Below are 27,300 nucleotides of genomic sequence, written 5' to 3'. Positions count from 1 at the left end.
CAATTCCACATGCAGGTATCATTGATTGCTATATACAATGATTCTTGAGCATCAGTTTCTTGATAGGTTTGAGTATCTTTGCTCTGTAACTTAAAAACAATTTCAAACTGTACAAAATCATGGTATAATACCATCATTCATAGCATTCCCTATGGTGATTACATTTACACAATATTAACACCAAAATCCATGTCTTACAAAATATCATAATAAGTCAAACCACAAAAACCCAGGATTTAGTTTTAAATATGTTTATGAAGACTGCTGCTGAGCTCAAAGCATGCAGGTATTCATGACCACCTAGATGAAGCTGGATATTGAAACTCCTTCAGTAGGTCCAATGATGTAATTTTTCACTCATCCCAAGTATCTCCATATTTGTTTACTTTGACTAGGAAAAAAGCACAAATAATTGATGATTCCAAACAGTAATAAGTTAAAGACACTATGTTGTTTGTTGTTGTACTGAAAATTGTTTTCCCTCTCATTTGAATAAATGCATGAGAGACTTTATAAAAGGGGCTGGTTAGACTTCTGTGAACTAGGGGTTATTCATAACTATAAATACATTTTATCAAGAACTTTATATAAATACTTGATCCTCATAATAATCTTATAAAGTAAACACAATTCTAACTATAAGGCTTAGAAAACAGATTAGTAACTTGCCCAAGGTACACACCTTAACAGGTAGAACCAAAATTGAAGTAGGTCAATTCACGTTCAAAGCCTGGGTGCCTTTACAACTTTTCTACACATTAGTAAAGGTGATATATATTATAACTTATACAAAAGAAGTTACCAGAAATAAAAATAATAAATTTGTATTTTATTTTTCAAAAAAATAAACAAATGGTCAAGACTTCAAATTATGGTTACTCTTCTCTTACATTAGTTGTCAAACTACAAGAAGGAAATTGATGCCAATATTCCCGAACTTTACATAAAATTAAAATGTGAAACATGCTGTCTTTTCTTTTCTATGTAGGCTCCATGGGTGAATTGTTCAGAGGACCAAATTAATCATAACAATGTAAAGAAGCAATTATCATAATGTGAACCCTTCAAAAAAATACATGGTGTCAAAACTTTCATTATTATACTAAGATATTATATACCCCTTTTCTTCACATTTTGCCTTTTCCCCTTGCTCTCAATTCTCATGAGTATGCGGTGGAATTTTCTAGAAGCTACATAATGTGTGGTAATGTTTCTCTGACAGCTAACAGAATATGTGCTTATGTATTTGTCTGAATTTCTAATTAGACAAATACCAATAAATATAGTCCACATACACTGAAGCTGAAAACTTTTAGTGAAACTTCCACACCATGAGTTTACACTGTACTAATGTTAAATTTTCTATCTAGATTCAAGAATATTGTAGGAAAAAAAAAAAAATCAAAGAAACAGGTTTTTTGAATTATTTAAAGCACCCCCCAAAATTTTTGTTTATAAAGAAAAAAGTTCATAGTTTTTTTGTTCCAAGGATTGAACTCAGGGGCACTCGAACACTAAGTCACATCCCCAGCCCTATTTTATATTTTATTTAGAGACAAGTTCTCACTGAGTTGCTTGGCGCCTCGCGTTTTTGCTGAGGCTGGCTTTGAACTTGAGATCCTCCTGCCTCCGCCTCCAGAGCCACTGGGATTACAGGCATTACCACGCCCAGCAAAAGTTCATACTTTTACATTATTGTGTCACGTAAAATAACTTTTAAGAATGTTAGTTAAAACCAAAAATGTCAAAAGTCAGCAAGTGCCAAAGTGTCCACCTTATTTTCTTTTCTTAACCTCTATTACAACCCAATGCCCAACCAAAATGCTCCACTACTGATGAGTGCAAGGTACTACACTATGCAGACAAAAGATTATAAATACGAGAAAAATACTACTTCTTACCCTCAAGGAGCTTACAGTCTAAATCCTCAAATTATTAAGCAGAACAAAGTATCAATAAGTCTTGACATAATACAGAGAAAAGGTCACTGTATGCATAAAGTTTATATTAAACATTTTTTATGACAAACATCAATAAGCATTATAAATTACAAACCTATTACAAAACTAAATGTTTTTACATCAAAATTATGTAGACATCATTTAATTATTATGTAATATTGTTACAAAAGCAATTCTAAGTGAAGTAACCATTAGCAATGAGAAATGAGAAAACTGTCTTGAGACTAGGGAATATAACCCAGTGGCAGAGTGCTAGCCTAATGCATGTGGCCCTGGTTTAGATCCCTAGTGACCACCAACCCCATACTTAGGATTTTTACATAATTTTGAAATCTTTATGGCATATGGCTCTCCAGAAGGCACTAGTGCTGAGGATTAAACCCAGGGCCTTGTGCATGTCAGGCAAATGCTCTACCATTCAGCTACATCCCCAGCGACCCCCTTGATTTTTAAAGTAGTAAAAAGAAACTCTTGAAACAATGACTCATCCTCTGAAATTCCTTTAGAGAGAAATAATAAAATTCTATTCAGAAATGCCTACAAAAATTGTAAACAGCTATGTCAGAAAATTTACTTTGGGTATTGTATGGCTGTTTCAAAATGACAAAATTTTTATTTAAAAATTGACTATTAATTATAAAGTACTGTTAAACTTAACAAGAAAAGTAATCCTTATTACTCAGTCATGATTCTGTGGTTCTGCCAAAAGTGGCAGTACAGTCCAATCATCAACCTTGGGATCACCAAATCTAGTTATGCAAGAAATGTACTGCTAGAAAAAAGATATCAGTTTTCAAGGTGATTTCTTATGAGGGGAAAGTAAAATGGTTATATAATTTCGACACTCTATTATCAAACTAGTCTCACTATCTCAAGTCTTACTGTTTGGACTTCATTATTTCCTAACACAAAATAGCCTTTTGAAAAACCTTAAAAATGGTAGAACTGATAACTGTGAAATAACTATTGTGAACTGCTTACTTAAACAATTAAATCATGTATCAATATAATTAATGTTTTAAACTAATACTTCAGTTTCCAATCCTAAAAGTTACATGATTCACACTAAACTAGCATACCTTCTTTTTTTGGCACTCTTTCCTGCATAGGCCTGACTGAGGGATCAGTCTTTTGTGTTAAAGTAACTTCATATGACTCTCTGTTTTTATTCCTTAATTCCTCATATGTAATATTTTTTCTTTTGGGACTTTCTTCAAGGTTGGGATCAGGTCCTAAAACAACAAACAGTTAATAAATGATGGTAAAAAGGATTTGGATAAACCCAAAGTAACTAAGTTTTGCAAAAGCTTCTTACCTATAATCAAAATAGAATAAAGTAAAATATAAGAATCAGAATTTTATCACCATTCCAAAGATACAATACTTTCCCCAAGGTAATCACAGACTAAAATCTATCCCCTATATGTTTAAGCTTTCATTTCTAAAATTTAAAATCAACATCAAAAATTTTTAAGTCTAAATCAAGGCTGGAAAAAGAATGAATAATACAATATGTAACAGTACAAACTGCTTAAAATGCTAGTATTTTAACCTGGAAAGTCATTCATATTGTGTACAGAATTAAAAAGAAATAAATCTACTGGTGATAAATGAACAACACTTGACACAGTGTAGATTCTTTTAACATTTCCATAATTAAATATTCTAATAACTAGAATCTATACAAATAACTTCAGTTTAAAAAAATCAATTTACCATCTTTATGTACTCAAACAAAAATACTTGAAAATAACTACTAAAAATTATAAGAAATAGCCTTTAACCAGAGTAGGTTTTTGCTTCTTGTTTACTGAGGTGGGATAAGAACTAACTATTCAGCCTGGAAATCTGCATTTATTCTTTATCTCTCCCAAAGAGAGTCAAAGTGTGAACAATATATATTATCAAAGAATCAAATACTAATGAAAAAATAATGAAGTATTCCCCTTTAATATATTGACAAGATCAAATACTAAACAGTTCATAAAACATATAAATAGCAAGGCCATATAAACATTTTTAAACAAATTTACTGATGCTAACAAAACATTCAGTGCACTAGTACTTAAAGTCTTACTAACCACAATAGAAGTAGTATTTTCTAATGCAACATACAAATTGAGCATATCATTAATAATCTATTAATTAAAATATCTGAAAATTCAATTTTTATATATGGTACTTATTTGGAACTCAATGGTAAGGTCCAAGCAAATAATCAGAATTTTCCAAGAAATATAACTATATATTAAATATTGTTTTCAACCCTGATCTTTTATTTTGATAAATATACACTGTATTGATACAGAGCAGAGATTTAAGTTTTTCCTAATTAGTTCTAATACACCAAAACTCAATTTTTCCTGATGAAAAGAGAATACTAAAAAAAAAACCAAAATTTATAATCTTATATTGGGTTTTTAAAACATTTTGTATTACATTAGTAATAAATAATTATTGAACTAATTTCCTTTCACTATAATTTTTTTTTTTAATTCTGAAGGATATATATATTTAAGGAAGCCTGGGTTCTAATCCCCACTCTGCTGACAATTAGTGAATGTCCTTGGGCAAATCACTAAGCTTCTCCATATCTTGGTTTTCCCAATTGCAAAATAAGGTAATTTAACTAGACGCTCTCTAGAGTTCCTTCCAGGTCTAATACTTTTTCTTATCCAAAAGAAAAATATTTTATTATTCTAAAATCCTGACGTCAAATCAAACATAAATCAGATAGAAGATTAGGGGAAAATTTCCCCACTTATAAAACCAAATGAAAATAGTCCTACATTGTAAAGAGAACATGATTTACTCATTAGGGAAGGTTATGAAGAGCTGGAAGGAATAATAAAATGTAAAACAGCACTGCTTTAAATATAACTGTAATAAACTACCTATGGTATCTAATAGCTATAAAGGACTGATTTCTGCTTTGAAGAGATTAATAATTCTTTGAATTCCTGGTAAAAGAAAGCAGAACTAAGGGAACAAATAGGATTTAAACAAAAGGAGAGGGTACCCTGCCCTGGTAAGGGAGGATAGCATCTGGAATAAAGCAAAGGAAGCCAATGAGGGTCCATGTGAAGAGCAGTTTTTGAAAAGTGGCAAGTATGATTTGGAGAAGGAAACGGAAAGCAGAGCAGTGGACAGATGGATGGCTACCACAAATTAGGCATAAAATAATATTAAAATATGGGTCTTGCTATCATCTGTGGGTAGATATCAAAAGGATTTTTATGTTTGCTTTTATGTAGAAAACAAATTATGTAATATAGAATTTTCGAATGCAAATGGCAGAAAGGATGCAAATCATCACAAGGGAAGAGATGGAGCATGACTACAGGAAATGGATCTGAGATTGAAAAATGATACACAGTGAAGGACAAAGAGCTACCTTTGGAAATAAGTTGGTGACTTTAACCATTCTCTGAATCTGCCCACCCCCTTTCCCATTCTAATTAGACGAAGTCATTGCTTGTAACCCCTCAGGAGGGGCACAGGGGAAAACTTGAAAATTAAGAGGTTCAACAACTCATCCAAACTCAAGAGTCTCTTTAAACATTCAAACTTCCATTCTCTCCTGACTTTTCAACAAGGTTAATAATCAGCCTTCTCCCCTGTCTTTGATTCTAAGGTACCACCAACAAAATAACAAAACTTTCCTTAGTGAGAATGTTCTGTATTGGTGCTTTCCAACAAGGGAGATGCTAACATGTGACCACTGAGCAACTGAAATGCTGCCAAAACTACTGAGAAATTGACTTTTAAATTTAATTTTAAGGGCTGGGGATGTGGCTCAAGTGGCAGCACACCCGCCTGGCATGCACGGGGCACTCGGTTCAATCCTCAACACCACATAAAAATAAAAAAATAAAAAATAAAGATATTGTGTCCACCTAAAACTAAAAAATAAATATTTTTTAAAAATAAATAAATTTAATTTTAATCACACAGTGACATGTCTAGTGGATAGTGACATGTCTAGTGGATACTTTATATTCTGACTTTCCTAAATCCTATTCTGCATCTTCTCAAACCTTCCTTGACCTACAGTCAACTTCTCTTTCCCCTACATTCCTTTTCCTCCCTTTAACCTACATTTAGATTCAAATCTCTTCCATTTTGAACAAGCAAACAAAAAAACCCCATTGTTTCTTGAGCATTATTTATTAACTCCCCAGTTGCTGATTTAATTGAATTCACTTCAAAGTTGCCTTTAAAGTGAACTCAACAGAGATCTACAATCCCTTATCCAAATCCTCGTAGTTAGACATGTTTTGCAATTCAGTTTCTCAGAATTTTTTGAAATGATCATAGTATATATTCTATATCACTTAATATCCCCCATTCAGAGGTTTGGGACAGGAATGAATAATAAGCAAAAACACTAATGGTTCTACAATAAAATGGAAAAAATTCCTTTTAGGTAAAGTAAGTAAAGGTTATATTTATATTTCTTATGTTGTTTAGGTCAGGGTCTGCCGCCAAGTGAGTTCAAGTCAGATTTTATTTTTTGCAGTGCTGAGGATCAAACCCAGGTTTTCACAATTGCTACGCAATTGCTCTAACACTGAGCTACATTCCTGACCCTCAAGTCAGATTTTATTTGGGGGGTAGGGGTGGTTTTCAAAACTTTTTAGATTTTAGGTAAGGAATTATAGACAGACCTTTGCCTCCTGATTTAATTCCCCACCTTCCACTGCAGACTAGGCTGAAAGGAAAAAGGAACTGAATATATTACCTACAAGGCACTGCCTATAATTATTTCATCTAATCCCAACAGTTGAGAGGCTTTATCATTGTTCAAGAGATCAAGAAACTCAAGGAATTATAAATTAGCTACTTATTGCAACTGTAATTACAAGGCCACATAATTAGCAAACATCAACAATTCAAATCCAGGCCTTACTCCAAAACTGATCTTTCACTTACGTGTTTGACACTAGTATTTATAAAAACTTGACAATGCATGTTCCCATGGGTTTTCTCACTTGACAACAGTTCTGTAATGCAGGTAAGTATTATTTTTCTCAAAGAAAGAAAGCTGAAAGGCTTTAAGATTGGCTCACCAAATATAACCTTAGCCTTCCTGAAGCCTCCACTTCCTGATGCACAATTTATCACTTTTTTTCTATTCCACGAAACATGTATGAGTATTTTCAATCACTGGAACCTATTAGTAATTTATCCTCATGTTTTACCTTCTAACAGACTGAGAGTTTCTTATGGACAAGAACCAAGTTTTATCTTTATGTCTTCCATACCTAGCAAGAATGCCTGATACCTACTGGTCCTCCAGGAATGTTGAGTGAATGAAAAAACAAATGACCAAAAGGAACAAAACATGTTGAATTAGACTGATGGATGAGTTTAGGTTGATGGCTGATAGTGCAATGTACAGGTGATATTCAGCAGAAAAGATCATCAAATAAAGTTTATACATACGTTGGACCATAAAATGCTGAAATTCATTTCAAGAGAAGTTTCTACCTTGGGCAATATGATCAGTAATACCAGTGGGAGTGGATTCATTCATAGAAGCACTGAACGGAATCGGCTCATAACGAGGTATCATCTCTTTTTCTATGTTGTCTGCTGCTGGGGATGTCACAAAAGAAGACTGATCACTCATATTTGAGTCATATTTTGACTTCTGAGAATAATGCCTGCAAAAGAATATCACACTGTGTAAGAAAAATAAGTCACTGCCTATATCTGAAGCATAAAGGTTTGAAAACAACTTCAAATTTCTATAATCATATTTTAACTTATTTGTGACACTAGGGAATAAACTAAGATGCTTTACCACTGAGCTACCACAGCCCCCCGCCTTTTTTTTTTTTTTTTTTGGTAGTGCTGGGATTGAACCCAGGCCTTGTACATGTGAGGCAACTTTTTTAAAATTTTGAGACAGGGTCTCAATAAGTTGTTCAGGGCCTCACTTGATCACTGAGGTTGGCCTCAAATTGTGATCCTCACACCTCAGCCTCCCATGTAACTGGGATTACAAGAGTACACCACCATGCCTGGCTAAACATATCTATTTTTAAATAGCAAAATAAAATGTTTCTGCCACACACAAAGCATTAAAAAATGTCTTAACTCACTTAAACATTATCACAAGGAATACATATCACAAGGATAATAACTTAAAAATTTTCACAAGGAAAACACAAAACATATCTGACTTCCTAAATATTAGGTTTTGTAGATAATTTTAATGTTTTAAAGTTCTTAGAAATAAAAAGTACTTCAGATCAATTATAATTTCACTAAACATGTCCATTTCCCACATTAACTGGGAAGTTACTTCCACAATTAGGAAACCATATAAACACTAATTTGCTAAAGCAGACATAGGTTAACACACTCTCTCTCAATAAGAGGTTTAGAATGCTTGCTTGCCATGTATTAAAATTTACCTACCAATCTACTTAAAAACTTTATTATTTATCAATCTATCCAAATTAATTTATCTACATTACACCATATAAAAACTAAACCATTGCCTGAAAAAAAAAATAGTAACAGATTAAACATCACTAGATGTTTACTAGACTTAAAAGTCTGAAATATTTTTAAAATATTGTTTTAGTTGTGGATGAACACTATATCTTTATTTATTTATTTTTACGTGATGCTGAAGATCGAACCCAGTGCCTCACACATACAAGGCAAGTACTCTACCACAGAGCTACAGCCCAGCCCAAAAGTTTGAAATTTTTTAACATGAGTTTTTTTAAACTGCTTATTTTTATTTTAATTACAAGTAACACGACCAAATTACTGAAAAGTTTGGTATAAAAGGGGAAAAAAAAATCTACCACAACCATTATTACTATCTACTTCCAATGTTCTTGCAAGTATTTACTTCTATTTAAAGAGAGGACTTTACATCCAGGTGTGGTTACACACACCTCTAAATCCAGCTCCTGGGGTGGTTAAAGTAGGAAGATTCCAAGCTTAAGGCCAGCCAGGGCAACTTAATGAGACTTTGTCTTAAAATAAAAAGGGCTGGAGATATAGTTCAATTTCCAGCAGTACTTTAAAAAAGACAATTTTAGGGCTGGGGCCGTAGCTCAGTGGTAGAGTGCCTGCCTCTCACTTTTGAGGCACTGGGTTCAATCCTCAGCACCACGTAAAAATAAATAAAGATACTGTGTTCATCAAGAACTAAAAAAATTTTTTTAAAAGACAATTTTAAGTACATATGATTTTATACTTTACCATATTGGTGTATCAAAAGCATTTCATCACAATGCTTCACAGACTTATAGTTTTAAGTACCTTCACAAAGTCTGTTAAAAGATAAAACTTAAACCATTCTCCTTCATTGGGCACTAGTTCAACTCCAGTTCTTCTCTACTTAAGTTGTAAACAACTTTGTGCCTACAAATTTTATTTATTTTATTTTTTATTTTTCATTGTGGCCTGATTTACAGAATTTGGTTTAAAGAAAAAAAACTAAAAAACTAAAGGATTCCAAATGTTATGAAATCCAACATAAACTATCTAAAATACTTATACTGATTTACATCAGAAATTTATTCAGTATCAGTTCACTTTTGAAATTTAATCAAGAATTAACTATGATTCCTATAATGAAGTCGCATACCAAAACAAACATTATCATACTACATACCTCAAAGAAAATTAGTTATTTTACCTACTTAGTAAAATGCTCAGTTCATTTTACCTCTATTTTAAAAAACAAAATTTGGATACTCAAAAGAAAAACCCAAAATACAGTGAAGCAAAGGTAAGTGACAAATTGAACAAAGATAAATCCTTTATTCTGGGACATGTATGCCCAACAGAATTAAGCTCTATTTAAAATAATGACTCTTTTAATGCAAATTATCTTTAGTCTATAGCAAATAGCAAGTTTACAGTGGTTCATCAGTTATGCAATGCTTCATATACTGAATTATAATACTGTCTAGTTATTTTTTTCTTTAACAATAAAAACTCTTTTAAGTGAAAATCAGAAAATGGCCTACCCGGGCGGTAGAGATCGTCTTGCTTGTCCAGATCGTAAAGCTTCTCCAAGAGGGGAATTTTCAAGATTCTTGAATTTCTCTTGACAAGTTTTCACATAAGACAGCTTTCCAGCAAAGTATCCCATGATGCAAGCAACTTAATTGTAACACCAAACAAAATGTGTGACTGAATGGGTCTTTTAGGCAAAAAAAAAAAAAATCTAACAAAATATTTTTTTAAAAGCATGGTTCTAAAATATGTCTTTGGTTTACAAAACTGAAATTTCCTGAAATAATGGTAAAAAGACCACATTAAATTATACTCAAGAGTTCATAGATTCTACAGAAATAATTCACTTTCCCAAAGAAAATAAGCCAAAATAAAGTTGTTATAAATCAACTCTAGGGGCTAGGTTTGTGGCTCAGTGGCAGAGCACTTGCCTGGCATGTGTGAGGCACTGGGTTCAATTCTCAGCACCGCATATACATAAATAAAATAATGGTCCTTTGAAACTAAAAAATATTTTAAAATAAATAAATAAGCTCTAATATACTAATTATTAAATATAGGTAGGAAATGTAGTAAAGGTATGTTGGAAAGAAAAATGGATGAGCAATCAAAACAGCAGAGTTCTGGCCTAGTAACAGGGATTTCAGCCATTTATTTTTCTGTAAAATGGGTATCATACTATTTGCCTAGCCAATTTCATAAGACTGCTTTAAAAATAAAATTACATGCAACAAAAATCCCTTAAAATAATGTATTCCAAAGTATAACCTAAAGTCCAAAGCAAACACTTCACCATGTAGCTATATCCAATACAAAAGAGAGGGTTAATCCGAAAAGATTTAATGAAAAGCCGAAGATTCTTTAAAAGAGCAATTTAAATTTAGCTTCTTATTAGCCATATTGCAAAATGCAAACTAAAAAGATTTTTTAAAATAAGCTTAATTCTAAATATATTGATGTGATCAATCAGAGTACCTGTACAACTTTCCCCATGAACAGACCAATAATTTATTTTTAAATACTGTGTATTTACAAAGTAAGTTCAAATTAATAGTTCTAATACTTTATAAAAAGAGGGAGGAAAGCATTTCAAGTAATTCATGAATTTTGATATTAATAAAATATCCAAGTACTTCATTTAATGAAAAGCTTAAACAAATTAAGTTGCCACAGCATATAACCACATAACTAATATGAGTAAGTCAAAACATTTGATAAAATTTATGGTTTTATTTAGGTAAAAGAGCTACAAAAAACAGTGTTGATCATACTTACATATAAGTTTAGGGATGGAACCATATTTTGGATGACTTGAAAGGATTCCTAAAGAACAAGTTAAGTATTTTTGAGTAACATTGTTAAAAGAATAGAAAAAAAATCAGTTCAGGATACCCTTAAATATCAGCTGCCGACATTAGCATTTTTATGCACCCAGAGAACTCTATAAACTATTTAAAAGAGAAGCAAGTGAATTCAGAAAGAGAATTATAAAAAAATCCAGAAAGACTAAAAATTATTAGAATAGGTGAATGAATATAAAGATACTTGATACGAAGTTACTAGATAAAGGAAAAAAAGATGTTTCTATGAACCAAGAACAAACCAAAAAAAGCATTTTAAAATACACCATGTGAGGGGAGGGGAGGGGGGATAGTAGGGGATAGGAAAGGTAGCAGAATACAACAGTCACTAATATGGCATTATGTAAAAATGTGGATGTGTAACCGATGTGATTCTGCAATTTGTATTTGGGGTAAAAATGGGAGTTCATAACCCACTTGAATCAAATGTATGAAAGATGATATGTCATGAGCTTTGTAATGTTTTGAACAACCAATTAAAGAAAAAAAAAAAGCCAAAAAAAAAAATACACCATGTGCAGGGGCTGGTTGTGGCTCAGCGATAGAGCCTTGCACGTACAGGACCCTGGGCTTGATCCTCAGCACCACATACAAAAATAAACAAGTGAAATAAAGGTGTTTTGTCCAACAACAACTAAAAAATAAATATTTAAAATAAATAAATAGATAGATAGATAGATAGATAGACAGACAAATAAATAAATACACCATGTGCAACATGAAGGGCCAAGGTGATATTAAAGAAAGTGAAGAAATTTGAGAACCAGTAGCACCAGATACAAAAACCTGTGATAAAGTAATTAAAATAGTATGGTGTAAGTGCAAGAACAGGTAAATTGACCAACACTAGAAGAGTCCAGAAATGGACCCACACATGCAGTCACATAATTTATGACAGGCAACACTGCAGTAAACAAAAAATCATCCCTTCAAAACATAGTACAGTGTACAGTGGGAATGTAACTGGATCCTACACCTTATACTATTCCAAAACAATTACAGATGGCTTGAAAATTAAAATATGAAAGATAAAAAGAAAATCTTGCAGAAGAAAACATAAGAAAATATCTTTATGTCACTGAATAGACAAATATCTTATAGAAGCCACAAAAAACACTTATCATAGTGGAAAAATTCAATAAACCTGACTATTAACATTAAGAACTACAGTTGACCAGAGTTGAGGAAAAATACTTATAACACATATGTATCTGTCAAAAGACCCACTACCAGAATATATACAAACTCCAAAAAGGACAAACCAAAGGAAAAAAATGGACAACAGGCATCAGTAAATAATTTACAAAAAAGGATATATCCAAATGAGGTATAAACAAAAGAAAAGGTACTCAAGACTTCTTTAGAAGGAGACACAAATTAAACCACACTGCAATCAGTATCATTGATCACTTACCACAACTGCTAAAATACAGGAAACACACAAACAACTAGTGTTGGTGAAAAACCCAGAAATGTAAAATATGTCAAAGAGTTTCACAGTATCTACTAAAGCTGAATAAACTATATTCATAATCTTATAACCCAGAAAAATGTCTACCAAGAGATACTTTATTCATGGCAGAACTTATTATAATAGTCAAAATTGAAAACTACCTAATTGCCAACATAGAGTATAGATAAACTGAGGTATACTCACAAAGAAAACTATATAGCAATGAGAATAATTAATCTATAACTACATGCAACAATATAGAAGAATCCAGTATTATATAGGTAAACCAGTTTTCCATATAAAATGCCCAGATTTTAATTAATTTAATTTCCATGATGTAAAGCTACCAAAATGTCTTGGGCTTGCAAATTTCCTGAAAATTAACAATTAGTTCTCAGGAACTGATATAAGACAGTCTCAGCATACCACTGATGAATCTAACAAATAGAATCAACAATATATCGAATACTTAATTGCAAGATTTAGTGTCATTAAAGTACAAAAACAAAACGAATCCATACTATTGGCCTGGAGTTCTTTCATTTATACCACCAAGATCATAAAGAGGAGAAAACGCAGAGTAGTTAAAATATTTGCTTTTATACATGTATAAGTTGATCCCTCATTCTGTCCCCAACTAGTTACAGACCACTGACAATAAACAGTAAATAAGACACTTTCTTTGCACATAATGAAGCTTACAGTCTACAGAGAGAATTAAGACAAACAGAATACAGCATGTGGTTGCAATTTATCCACCCGAATATTTGAGTGATCAATTATGTACATTATGTTGCCCTCTGACAGCTGCTAGAGACAGCCCATTTTCCTAAGAGGAAGTAGCAAGGACAGAGACAAACTGACTTGTTCAAGGTTAATGCAATACTCTTTGCAACATATGGTTGCATTAATTATAGTGGTGGTACAGATGGAACTAGATAGTTGACAGAGAAATGAATGAATTGGAATACATGATATTAATTAGACAAGGCAGTTAAGGATAATGCCCTGGACTCCTGGATGTCAGTGATGCCACTCAGACACAGAGGGTGGAAAGGTGGGAGGAACTGGTTTTGGAAAAACAAATTCAGTTTGACGGCCATTTAGAAGGGCCATCCAAGTGGAGATACTAAAACATTGTAACAGATACATAGACTAGAGATAATCACGGAGATTTAGATGCAAGAAATGGTCAATGAAGCTCAAATTTGTGAGGCAAAAGTATAGACTTGGGATGGAGATATAGCTCAATGATAAATCACATGCTTAATATGCATGAGGTCCTAAATTCAATCTCCAGCACCCACACCACCAAAAAAAAAAATACATAGACCAATAACTAAAAGTCAAAGGAGAACTTAAAGAACACCAACACTTTTAAGACAAGCAGAAGAAGAAAACCTAAGCACCAAAAGGTAATATACCTTTGTCTTTTAGTGCTATATATGAAAAATAGTATGTAATTCCTATCAGACACTCAAAATTCATAGAAAAAGTGGAAGAGTTGCCTGAGGGAGAAAAAAAGTATTAGTGTGCTCTATCATGGTAGTGATATGAAAAGAATGTTTCAAGAACTGGTGAAAATTATATGATATAGGATAAGAACAAAAACTGCCCATCAAAATTAAGAAACAAGGAAATTGTGCTATCTGAGCATGGTGGGCATACATCCATAATCCAGCTACTCAGAAGACTAAGGCAGAGGATTCCAAGTTCAACTCAGCCTGTCTCCAAACTAAAATTAAAAGGGTTGGGGGGCAGGGGACATAGCTCAGTTGGCAGAGTGCTTGCCTCGCATGCACAAGAACATGGGTTCAATCCCCAGCACCACAAAAAAAAATAAAAAATAAAAATAAAAATAGGGTTGGGGAATAGCTCAGAGGTAGAATGCTTTTGGGTTCAATCCCTAATATCTCAAATAAAACACAACAAAATGAAAATACATACATGAGTAATCAATGACACAGACTTGAATGGGTTAAAAAAGTAAAAAGTTGAAGCACTCATTTATAGTACTTCAAATTTGAGGAGTCAGGGAAAAACTGGAAATGTGTAGGAGAGAATTTTTTTATGTTCTTTCTTTTATAATAGATCAGGAACAATCAGGGAGCAGCTAAGAACAAGTTAAGTATGACACACCATGGACAAAAGCATATACAAAATGCCAAACATCTAGATGAAATGCAAAATGTCTTGGGGATTCTGAATTCTTTTCCTAATTTTCACCATTTCTATCTTATTCTCAAGTTGTCCAAAGTCTTTAACTCCATGTAAATACCAAATCTCCAAAACGTTCCCTTTTTTGTGTCCTAATACAAACTGTACCTTCTCTTGGTTCTTAGTAATTTAATGGAGTTTTTTTCACTCCTTCCCACATGATTTTGCTTTGAGTTTCTTGACTGCCTCCTCCCAAGTTAAGCTTATTGTTCTGATCAGTTCCCTCTTTCCTAATATAGTCTTCCTTGTCTTTTAAGCAAACTCCTGCTCATCCTCTGAAACTCACTTCTTCCAAAAAGTGTTCCTGTTATGCACAGTGGCACACGCCTATAATCCCAGCAGCTCGAAGGCTGAGGCAGGAGGATCGGGAGTACAAAGCCAGCCTCAGCAAAAGTGAGGTGCTGAGCAACTCAGTGAGACCCTATTTCTAACTAAAATATAAAATAAGGCTCAGTGGCTGAGTGCCGAGTTCAATCCCTGGTACCCCCGCCCCCAAAAACAGGGATTATAGCAGCCCTACAGAGATCTTTGAACATCCTTCTGAATCTCACAATTCAAGTAAACATTTAAATTTTCTTCTGTTTGTTTCAGTGTGTGATCACACAGATTTCTTTCTTCAAATGAACTACTGGCAGCTCTTGTATTTATTCTGTATAACCCCCTCCCTCATAACAATCATTAATAAATGACATATTGGATTACTATAAAACAGGCAGACAATTTCTCCACTCATGGGGCTGGGATTGTGGCTTAGCGATAGAGCGCTTGCCTAGCATGCTTAGGGTCCTGGGTTCGATCCTCAGCTCCGCATAAAAATAAATGAATGAAATAAAGTTATTAGATCCAACTACAACTAAAACCCACAAACGTTTAATAAAATCTTTTTTTCTCGGGCTGGGGATGTGGCTCAAGCGGTAGCACGCTCGCCTGGCATGCGTGCGGCCCGGGTTCGATCCTCAGCACCACATACAAACAAAGATGTTGTGTCCGTCGAAAACTAAAAAAAAAATAAATATTAAAATTCTCTCTCTCTAAAAAAAAAAAAAAAAAAAAAAAAAAGAACTAATTTAAAAAAAAAAATCTTTTTTTCTCCACTCTTAATTGTTTCTCCCTAGGCCAATTTTCCCTTCAAAGTAATGTGATTGGTGTTTTTGTTTTATTTTTTTCAAAATACAAATCCAAACTCATCTACGAAACAACTTAATTGGTTCTGGAGTTGTTTCCAATTTTAAAATTCCTGTCTTGCAGCACATTATAATGAGATTCCTTAGAAGTTCTTTAAATAAATTTTTCCTCCCAAAATCCTCCCACTTCCCTTCAAAAGTATTGTTTTGGAGTCAAGATTATCTACGTACTTTATTCTGCTATTGTGAAAAAGCTAAAATATCCTATCAAAGTCACATTTTGAGCTAGTTAATTAAAAGAACAGGTTTTTAGAATACATGGAGGGTATCCCACCAAAGTCATGACTATTTTCTGGGACACTTTCCCAGATATAGGATACACCACGCTGATACTTAACAAAATAAAAGTCATGAGCAATACTATTGCTAGCACCACTAAATTTTAAGACACAAAGACTGATACATTTAATGCTAATCTAAAACTCAAGTTCCACAGGAATATGTTATAATATTTAAAACAACAGAATTTAGTTGCCCTCGGGGACTTGTTAAACTAGTACATCTGAATCACCTTCAGTTTCTTAAAACTTAGATTCCAGGACCTCATTTCACAGATTCTGACTCAGTATGTATGGGATGGGGCCTGTGAATTTGCATTTCTAACAATCTCTTAAGTGAGAATGATACTGCTGAGCCACCTGACCAGGTCTGCTGCTCTACCTACAAACCATCCACAAGTTTTTAATTACCTTCTTATTCTTACAGGTTGTTAAGCTATATGTAAAACACCAAATTCTCAAATCAAGATAATCAAGTCAGTGGGTTCATGGAGACAAAACCCTTCTGATACTGAGGAAATTCATCAATGATAATACCTAATAGGATACATTATCATCTTATTTAAAATCAGAAAAATAATGTAAAACAAACATGATATCCAAAATGCTAAATAAATCCAAAGTTTTAAGTATTTACCTTTACTAATCAATCCTTGAGTAATCAACATACTTGTTGCAGCCAAAGGCACAGCTATAAAGAGAAAAAAAAATTGTCACTATCAACAAAGGAAAACTGTCTCTTGAATTTATTAGGGGATAGATTATTAGTAAAATCATAGGAATGCGCATTAAAATATTTAAAAGAGATTACTTCATCTTAAAAGTTACACTGTATGAATGGTGAAAGCATGAAAGAAGCATTTTAAATTTAAGAACATTATAAAATATTAAATATAATTCAAGAACCATCTAGATTTAGATTCTAAATAGCTAGCAAAAAAACTAAACAAACAAAATAAAGATTTAAAAAAAAGAGAGACAAAAGTAATACTAAGAGTTACATCTGAAGTTAGAGAAGGAGAGGGCAAAAAAAAGAGAACAAGCCAGAAATCAATTAAAAGAAAAGTCACTGAGTATGACAAAATTCCATGCAGCATGTTTAAGTGCCTTACATATATTATTCATTTACTTTTTCTTATGTTTATAAAGTAGATAATATCATTACGCTTTTAAAGATACGGACAATGAAGCTTAGAGATGTTAAGATACTTGCAACAGGTCATACAACTAGTTCAATGGCAGGCCCAGATTCTAATGAATGTGTCTGACACCAGATCTCAAGCTTTTAAGCTCTGTATTACATTGTTGTGAAACAAAATACAAATATATTTGACCATAATCACACGGAGGCTGGGGCAAGAATAAATAAGCATACATTTTAAATACACTTTTTAAAACTATTTTAAATGTAATTTTGCCATAAGGAAATATTCTGTCTATAATGACTATTAATTGACAGTGAAATCCTAAGTGCTCATTATAATTTCAAAGAAACTCATAACTTTAAAAACACATGGGATGTAGCTTAGTGGTACAGTGCTTGCCTACCATGTGCAAGGGCAGGGTACAATCCCTAGCACAATATAAACAAAACAAAACAAATTCACCTATGAATCACTGTTCTCTACCCAAACACTAATAGATTTCCTTGATGGGAGTTGGAATTGGTCCTTGGCTGACCAACCTAGCAAAGCAACTTTGGGAATTTGAATGGAAAAAGAATTCTCTACATTGATATAAAACTTTACCGAATTTACCTAAACAGGTAAATGGCTCACTGTACCTAATCTGTTTTTTCATGCTGAGTACCACGTTGTCTGGGCGTCTGGAACTTTGATATCTGCTACGCTGAGGGTGCCTATGCGATCAGCACCCTCCAAAAACCCTGGCTTTGAGTCTAATGAGCTTCCCTAGTGAACAACATTTAACTCGTATAATTACTAGCTGGTGGAGAAATTAAGCACATCCTTAGTGTGTGACTCCACTAGGAAAAGATCTAAGAAGCTTGCACCTAGCTTCCTCTGGACTTCACTACAGACTCCTTTTCCTGATTTTGTTCTGTATCCTTTCATAGTTTCTGAATCCTGTAAACTATATGCAAATTTAAATAGTTACATATGGCTGGAAGCTGCCACAGAAGACACTCCTATTTTAGACCAAAGGTTGGCAGATGCATTCCTAAAAACAGCCAGATAATAAATGTTTTGGGTTTTGTGGGCCACTCAGTCTTTGTCCCATATCAACAGTTGTTTTAAGGCAAGAGCATCCAGAGACAATACATAAATGGACATAGAGCCGTGTTCCTATAAAACTTTATGGATACAAAAATATCAATTTCATGAAATTTGCACATGTAATAAAATAGTCTTCTGGGCTGGGGATGTGGCTCAAGTGGTAGTGCCTGGCATGCGTGCGGCCCGGGTTCGATCCTCAGCACCACATACAAACAAAGATGTTGTGTCCGCCAAAAACTAAAAAATAAATATTAAAAATTCTCTCTCTCTCTCTCTTTAAAAAAATAAAGTTTATCTTTAAAAAAATAAAACAGTCTTCCTCCTTTTCTTTTTCCTCAAACATTTAAAAATGTAAAAACAATTTTTAGCTCACTGCATGCAAAACCAGATTTGGTCCATGGGCTATAATTTCCTCAACTCTTTTCAAAACTATATGGACCACTTAGAAACTAATTACTTATTTACTTTCAAATTATTACATTTGAATTATTAGAGAAATTTCATGATTAAAACCCACAACTTTGGAATAAGGCATTGGCTTTGTCATTAGGCAGTTTGCAGAAACCCTATGGTTTGACTCCTTACTATTCTACTAAAAGAGTTTACCTTTGCTGGAAAAAATGTCTCTTTAATGTTGGCTGGTTAGAATGCCTTCATGTATTATTTAAAGTTTTTCAAAGGATAAATCCCTTCTAATTACAGCATCATTCAGCTTGGTTCAAGGATTGCAACACGTAGCACTGAAGAATTATGTAAGGATAAAAGGTGATGAGTTAGTTAGCCATCTCTACAATGGACAATGATTTCCCCATTTAATACTCATAGTAACAGTCAGGTTGAGATTCTAGTACTAGTTCTTCCATTCACCACATCTGTATACTTCTCTTAACTTCCCATGCTATAAAAGAGCAATGGATTAGGTCTAATGTCTCTTCTCAACTCACGTATTCTATTTTACATCTCACAAAAAAGATAAAGGTAAAACTGAAAGGTACTTCAGAGATTCTCTAGTCTTCATTCTAATCAGAGTTAATTGAGATCAGAAAAGACAAGTTATATGCTCTAAGCTATGAACATGGTTAGTATGTGGTATAGCTGGATTCAGAATCTAAGTCTTCTGACTCCTAGGTCAATGGTTTTTTCCATTATACTGAGTGACTTATTTCAGAGTCTGTTAAATAATGCTTCTTTAGGTAAATCAATAATACTCCTGACCAAACCCTAATTGTACATTATGACCACAGCCCCAACCATTTCTAATACAAAGATTCCTAAAATTCTTTGAACTCTTCTCCTCTCAACAATAGCAAAATGATATTCTAAATTCAGAATTACAAGGTCTCACTGAGTTGCATAGCACCTCACCATTGCTGAGGCTAGCTTTGAACTCATGATCCTCCTGCCTCAGTATACAGAGCCCACTGGGATTATAGGCATGCGCCTGGCAATAGTCAACAAATTTTAAAATTAAATTAATCTCTACAACTATTACATGAAATAAGCAGATATGACTCCTATTTTACAGATAAGAAAACAGGGAAACAGGAACTTGCCCCAAATCTCAGTTAATAATGTGTGGAATTCGGGCTGGGAGATAGCTCAGTTGGTAGAGTGCTTGTCTAGCATGCATAAGGCCCTGGATTCAATGCCCAGTACTAGGATTGATTTTAATTTAGATAGGTGGGCCTCACTCAGAGTCTGACCCTTTCACTGATTATACCATTTTATTTAAAATAAAATGAGCGAAATATTATTCAAACAATCTGTAACTGGTGCAAATAGGAATTCATAGACCTTTTCAGTAATTCCAAAGGTAAGAACTACTATAACATAATATGCAAGAAACTGACTTTTTATGTACAGATTGTGTTACTACCTGTGTTTTGGACAAAGAGACGTTGTTTTTTTTTTTTGGTTAGACAAAAACTCACCGGGCCACAATTTTTAAGCACCTAGAAATATGACACCTTCACAGTTAAGGTCTAAAAATTATCATTGGTACTTTTCTATATATTCCTATATGCCTTTTTCACCATTTTTTCCTAATCTACATGCTCCAAAGTATCAGGAATTCCATTGCTCATTTATATAAATATGAAAATGTCACTGCATAGAATAACATTTGAAGATATGAATATTAAAGTACAAAATTTCCTAATACCAAGTCCTCTCAATAATTATATGTTGAATTTCATACCATCTGGTTACACCCAAACTTCTATATATATGCAATGTTTGGTGTATACCTAGGTTATCTAAGAGCTGACCGTGCCAGGAGCAGTGGCTCACTACTATAATCCCAGCAGCTCAGGAGGCTGAGGCAGAGGGTCACAAGTTCTAACCCAGCCTCAGCAACTTAGCCAAGATCTGTCTCAAAAAGGGAAAAAAGGGGCTGGAGAGGGGATGTGGTCCAGCAGTTAAAAGCCTCTGGGTTCAATCACTGGTACCAAAACCAAAACAAAACAAAGAGTCAATTCAGAGTCAATTGCTACTTGACAATTTTGGCTTCTATAATTTCCCAATAATTGAGATATAACATACAGTTAATAATCTGCTTTTCAGTCTGTCATTATTACATGCTCTTTGTCTCTTCAATTTGGAATTAATTAGCTTTAATACACAGAAATTACTGAGATTCTATTGTTCATATACCACATATCTTACTATTAACAATTAGGCATACACAGAAATCATGCCTAGCACTCACTGCCCTTTAACGTACTTTTGACATAATGGTGTTACAGCTAGAACGTTAAAAATATGTGCAGCAACATAAATTTATCAGCCAGAAATAAATCTGAACAGCACAGTATCTATGTAAACCTCAGTCTAACATTACAATAATTCCAAACATTATCAGACTTGTTTTTTTCTTAATCCTGAGTCATCAAGACTTGAAAAAAACCTGTTGTACCAAAAACTTAAAATGTCTATACTAACCTTATTTTATCCTACAAACAAGGAAATTCAGTATAACTGTAACTCTTAATTAGTGATATCATCAAAATCAAGTTTCTTAAGCTGGTTATCTTAAAGTTTTTCTCTTTTCCTTCCTTCCTTCTACTGTCAATCTTTGTAAAAATCCTGTGTTCTAGCCAGGCACAGTGGCACACACCTGTAATCCCAGTGGATTGGGAGGCTGAGGCAGGAGGATTTCGACTTCAAGGCCAGCCTCAGCAATGGCAAGGCGCTAAGCAACTCAGTGAGACCCTGTCTCTAAATAAAATACAAAATAGGGCTGGGGATGTGGCTTAGTGGTTGAGTCCCCATGAGTTCAATCCCTGGCATTCCTCCCCACCAAAATCCTTTGTTCTTTAAAAAAATTCATTGCCTACCCATTTTCTCCAGGTCAAACAACAATGTATTCAACTATACTTCCTCAAAAACTATATGCCTGTGTTACTGCAAAAGCTCACTCATAAGGGATTTCACCAAGTACAACTTCTCATCCTTCTTATCCAATACACTGCTAAAGTTTCTTTAAAAACAATATCATCCTCTCTGTCCAAGAACCTAAAACATAATGAATCAAACCTTTTAACTCCTGTTATTTTATTTTCTATTCTCAATGAAAGTCTTCTGCTCCAAAGTTCAGCTTCAAGGGTCTAACAGAGATCAAGTTATTGCAGACTCTGCCTTGGCTCATTATAATAAAATCTATCTCTACTTAAAGTCCCTATTGCAGTTATACACATAATCTTTATATGTTTCATGTGTTAACTTTGTCCCAACTACATCATAAAACTACTTCGGGAAAAATATTATGTCTCATAAAACTCATCTTCTAATCAAGTACCTTGTACACTGTAAGCATACATTCCAGACTGAAAAGGTATATCCTCAATTGTTTAAGTTGTCCCCTTCTTCCTCCTTAAAATCCATTCTGCCTTTTTGTTAGAATAGTAATTGCCAAAGACTACAGTCTCAAGATAAAGCAATAATACCAGGGTTTTGTTTAAAAGTAAGATTATATTTTATGCATCACTTATAGTATTCTCTGTATTTAAAAAAAAAAATCTTGATATATGATCAAAAGTTGGTAATATAGTAATATTTAATGGTTTTTTAAAAAATGGAAACTAACCAGTTTTTAATTATGTGATGGTTAAAGTACAAGGCTTAAAATCATGAGCTTCTGTTTCAGACAGACCTGACTTCCAAGTTCAAACATCATGACTTGCCATTATGTAACATTAGCTAACTCATTTAACATCTCTAAACCTCAATTCCTTCCCTGTAAAGTGAGGGTTATAATTATCAACCCAACTGAGTTGTTTTTATATAATCCAAATATACTCAATAAATGTTATTACCATTATTATTGACAAAATTACCTCATGATTGAAACAAAAATTTGAAATAATTACTTTAGAATATGCACATTTCTTCTATTTCCTTATCAACTTGTTTTAGAAACAACCACACTATGCAAAAAGCATATATGTTCTATATGAAAGTATTAAATTTCAAATATAAATTCAGGTCAAAACTGCAGGTACAAATTTTGGACCAAGCTATATTGAAGTCTGGGGGATGTAGCTCAGTGGTAGAGTGTTTGCCTAGCAAGGCAATGTCCCAAGTGCAATTCCCAGCACAAACAAAAAAATTATGTTCATTAGAAAATTGAACTTACATCTGAACCAGAAGCTTTCATCATTGCATTCTGCAAAGACTCTTCTTTCTTCTTCTGTTGGAATGTAATCAGCCCCTATATCTTTTAGCAAGGAAAATTGGAAAATAATAAAATACCCATAATAAAACTAAGTCTGAAAAATTAGCTTAGTCTGAGCTGGGCCACAGTGGTGCATGCCTGTAATCCCAGAGGTTTGGGAGGCTGAGACAGAAGAAAGAAGAATTCAAAGCCAGCCTCAGAAAAAGCAAGGTGCTAAGCAACTCAGTGAGACCCTGTCTCTAAATAAAATACAAAAATAGGGTTGGGGATGTGGCTCAGTGGTTGAGTGCCCCTGAGTTCAATCCCTGGTACCAAAAGAAGAAAAAAGAAAATTAGCTTAGTCTGAATATTAATGATACCCAACATTTTTTTAAAGTGAAGTAATGAAAACAGGTAATCTCTAAACTTCTAAAACAAACTTTAACTGCAAACAAGTAAGCACTACAACCTACTAGTCAAGACTGGCTACAAAATGGGGTGGACCCAGTGCAAAAGGATAATGTGTGACCCTTGTTCAAATTAAGAATTTCAAGATAAAAACTAGAGCATTAAATCAAGCATGGGGCCCTGTGACTACACAAGTAACAGCCCCATGAAGGCTGCCCAGATGCTACAGTTACTCAGGCAATGAAAATTTTCTTACATAAAAAGTGCTTCTAGGGTGGGGTTGTGGCTCAGTGGTAGAGCACTTGCCTCACAAGTGTGAGGCACTGGGTTTGATTCTCAAATCAAACATACAGATAAATGAATAAAATAAAGGTCCATCAACAACTAAAAAAAATTTTTAAAACAAGTGCTTCTAGGCGCATATAGCTCAGTTGGTAGAGTGTTTGCCTTGCATGCACCAGACCCTGGGTTGGATCCCCAGCACCACAAAAAAAAAAAAAAAAGCGCTTCTAATTATAAATAGTTAATATGATAGTTACGGGGAATTGGTCTTGGAACTTCTGCATTTGGCTCTCGAAAATCAGCCCTCCCATTCATCTTTCCTGTATCAAAGACATTAATATTAAATATTAGAAACTGCCACCATAGTTCAAAGCAAATACATATAACCTATGATGTAGTAAAATTACTAGTCTATATAGCAATCAAACAACAAATATTTACCAAAAATTACTACATCTTAATTCATGTAACAAAAATAGCTAAATAAAAAAAGCATAAATCTACTAATTAATTTGGACTCAATTCCCACACTCCATCCTTCGTTGAAAAAGAAGTGCTTTATACGTATTTATTAGTCAAATAATATAAAAAGACATTAATAAAACACCAGACACTTTTCCTCCTTAAGATGGTTTATTTCATATTAGTCTACGTTTTGGTCCTTACAGATACCTATACCCAATAATTAGGCGAATTCCCCAAATAAAAGAAAAATCTCAAATCATATCTGGGATTCCATTTTACAAATGCAATAATCATAAGGAAACATGCAACCTCTCCCACAAAGCTGTACGCCCCTCCCCTCAAAAAAGAATAACTAAGACGTCACATCCTTCTCCCAGTACGGGAAAACTAAAGCAAATTCCACATCCTTCAAATTTCTGCCTTTCCAAATAACTTAGATGAATACCTGAGATTTTAAAAAACGCACAGCATTTCAAGAATGTTTTTATTTATTCTTTGTTTAGTGCCCTTTTTTAAACCATACCTCGGGATTTTAAAAGACCACCGGATAACTGCATATTGTACAGAATATTACAGAATATTACATTTTACAGATGATCATGATTAGTCTCATTTTTAAAACAATTCACATTAAAAACAGGAAATGGCATCCTACACCAAGATTACAACTGGATTCTTGGATAACTCATTTAGTTAACAACTCACCACCGAAGGCCTAGTACATGCCAACCCCTTAGAGAGGGAAAAGGAATAAAACGGATAAACTGAGTTTCTGGAGGGGAGCAGCTTTCTGAATCAACTAAAACCGTGAAATGAAACCCTCTCGCTCTCCGCAACAGCATCCTTCCTAGAGACTGTCAAGGCCGACAAAGACGCTAGACAATACCATTTTAGCTCGTAATTCCAAAGAAAGAGTAGAACTGAACCCTCGCCGGCCTACGACCCTCGATTCCCGCACTCCGTCCTCCATCCGCTCCACCCCGCTCCCGCTGGCCACTGATGACACACCAACACGCACCATTCGCCACCACTTTCCCCACCCGCACCCCCACAAACAGTTCCTCGCCTCCCGCGGTCACCAGCACTCAAGAGCCTGGGACCCAAAACGCCATCAGTCCACCCTCAGAGGCAGGAAAATGGCGGAAGGTGCAAAGTAGCGGATGGCCGCGCGAAGGTGGTGAGTGGGCGGAAAAGGGGAGCAAAAATGGGGCTTTGTGCACCACCTCACCCACCTCCCGACGGCAGCGGTAGGCGACGGCTCCAAGTGCCCAAGCGATCAGGGGGCCGAGGTCCGGAGAGGACCCTAGAGGGGGCAGGGAGGGAGAAAAGAGCGCGGAACGCAGCGGGGGGAGGGGGTGGACTGCGACGCGACCGCCAAGAAGTCACCCAGATACCGCGACCCGGAAGCACTGTCCACCTACAACAGGAAATGACGCCAAGACCTCCCTGCGGAGTCGGCCGCGGAGCAGCCTGTGAAGAGACGCCTGAGTCTGTCTGCCCCGCCCTCTTGGGCTCGTCATTCGTCTCCTTACTCCCGGGACGCGGCGCTAGCGAGCTGCACTGCCGCTGCGCTGGGATCGACTGCCGGCATGGTCCCCGATCCCGCGGTTGCCCTGACTTTGGCGCGAGTCTTTGTGTCCTTGTGACGCCCCTCACTCACTTACCTTTAACAGGCTGATGGAAACGTTCTAGAACCCCCGTTTGCGCCCTCGTTGAGAGTTACCATCTTAAATTTCCCTGCTTTTAAGCTTTACATAAGCTAGGAAGTATCAAGTAAGTTTTACGCTTGCGTAGAGATTGTCAGACCCTCTTGATCGTGGGTTCTGACTTGTAGAACCTCAGGCAGGATGCATTACCTCGCTCAGCCTCAGAGTTTGCTCATCTGAATCGAAATCATACCTACTACATATGATTGTTTGGATGAAAACAACATATCTGAAAAGACCCTGGAGCTTAGTCTCTATTCATGAGAGACAACATTCGGGGCTCATGGCAGCTGTTCATCAGACATCATGGGGACTCCCCCAGCCACCTCCATTCATTTTATTTCATCCAACAAATGTTTATTGAGTGCTTACTCTGAACCAGGCATTAAAAATTATTGCTGATGTAACAGTAAGTAATTGTGGTTCTACCCAGTTCATCAACTCCTAAAAACTTGTCAGAGTCCCTCTGTCCCATACTCATTTCATTTTTTCACTCTACAACTGCCCCAAATTTATATTTAAAAGACTCAGCCATCTCTTTTTTAATTGCTTTTATTTTTTAAATGTATGACAGTGGAATGCATCACAATTCTTATTACACGAATAGAACACAATTTTTCATATTTCTGTTTGTATATAAAGTATGTTCACACCAATTCATGTCTTTATACATGTACTTTGGATAATGATGTCCATCACATTCCACCATCATGCTAACCCCCTGCCCCCTCCCTTCCCCTCCCACCCCTCTGTCGTATCTGGAGTTCTGCTATTCCTCCCATGCTCCCCCTCCCTACCCCACTATGAGTCAGTCACCTTATATCAGAGAAAACATTTGGCATTTGGTTGGGGGGGGGGNTTGATCTTGGGGGGATTGGCTGAATTCACTTAGCATTATCTTCTCCAACTGCATCCATTTACCTGCAAATGCCATGATTTTTATTCACTTTTATTGCTGAGTAATATTCCGTTGTGTATATATGCTACATTTTTTAATCCATTCATCTACTGAAGAGCATCTGGGTTGGTGCCACAGTTTAGCTATTGTGAATTGTGCTGCTATCAACATTGATGTGGCTGTGTCCCTGTAGTATGCTGTTTTTAAGTCTTT

General features: G+C 34.8%; 1 protein-coding gene across 8 annotated transcripts; it reads right to left on the bottom strand.

Moving 5' to 3' along the window:
* Positions 1–49: 49 nt before the first annotated feature.
* Positions 50–25,905, bottom strand: Ociad1 (OCIA domain containing 1). Of its 8 annotated transcripts, none has more exons than XM_015482088.2 (9): positions 25,716–25,905; positions 24,276–24,338; positions 23,311–23,391; positions 17,081–17,134; positions 11,226–11,273; positions 9,962–10,097; positions 7,452–7,627; positions 3,041–3,193; positions 50–391 (listed from the first exon to the last, which is right to left on the bottom strand). In XM_015482088.2, exons 2-9 carry the CDS (start codon positions 24,331–24,333, stop codon positions 354–356), a joined length of 744 nt encoding a protein of 247 aa, XP_015337574.1. In that variant the 5' UTR covers positions 24,334–24,338; positions 25,716–25,905; the 3' UTR covers positions 50–353. The 8 variants fall into 8 exon arrangements, with proteins under 8 accessions (XP_015337574.1, XP_015337572.1, XP_048640404.1 ...); XM_015482086.2 differs by lacking the exon at positions 25,716–25,905 and adding an exon at positions 25,563–25,581; XM_048784447.1 differs by lacking the exon at positions 25,716–25,905 and adding an exon at positions 25,550–25,568.
* Positions 25,906–27,300: the final 1,395 nt, after the last annotated feature.

The sequence above is a fragment of the Marmota marmota genome, unplaced genomic scaffold (assembly GCF_001458135.2).
Source record: "Marmota marmota marmota unplaced genomic scaffold, marMar, whole genome shotgun sequence".
Classification (NCBI taxonomy): Eukaryota; Metazoa; Chordata; class Mammalia; order Rodentia; family Sciuridae; genus Marmota; species Marmota marmota.
Note: the sequence above shows the minus strand (reverse complement) of the source record. Positions and strands in the feature narration are given on the sequence as shown.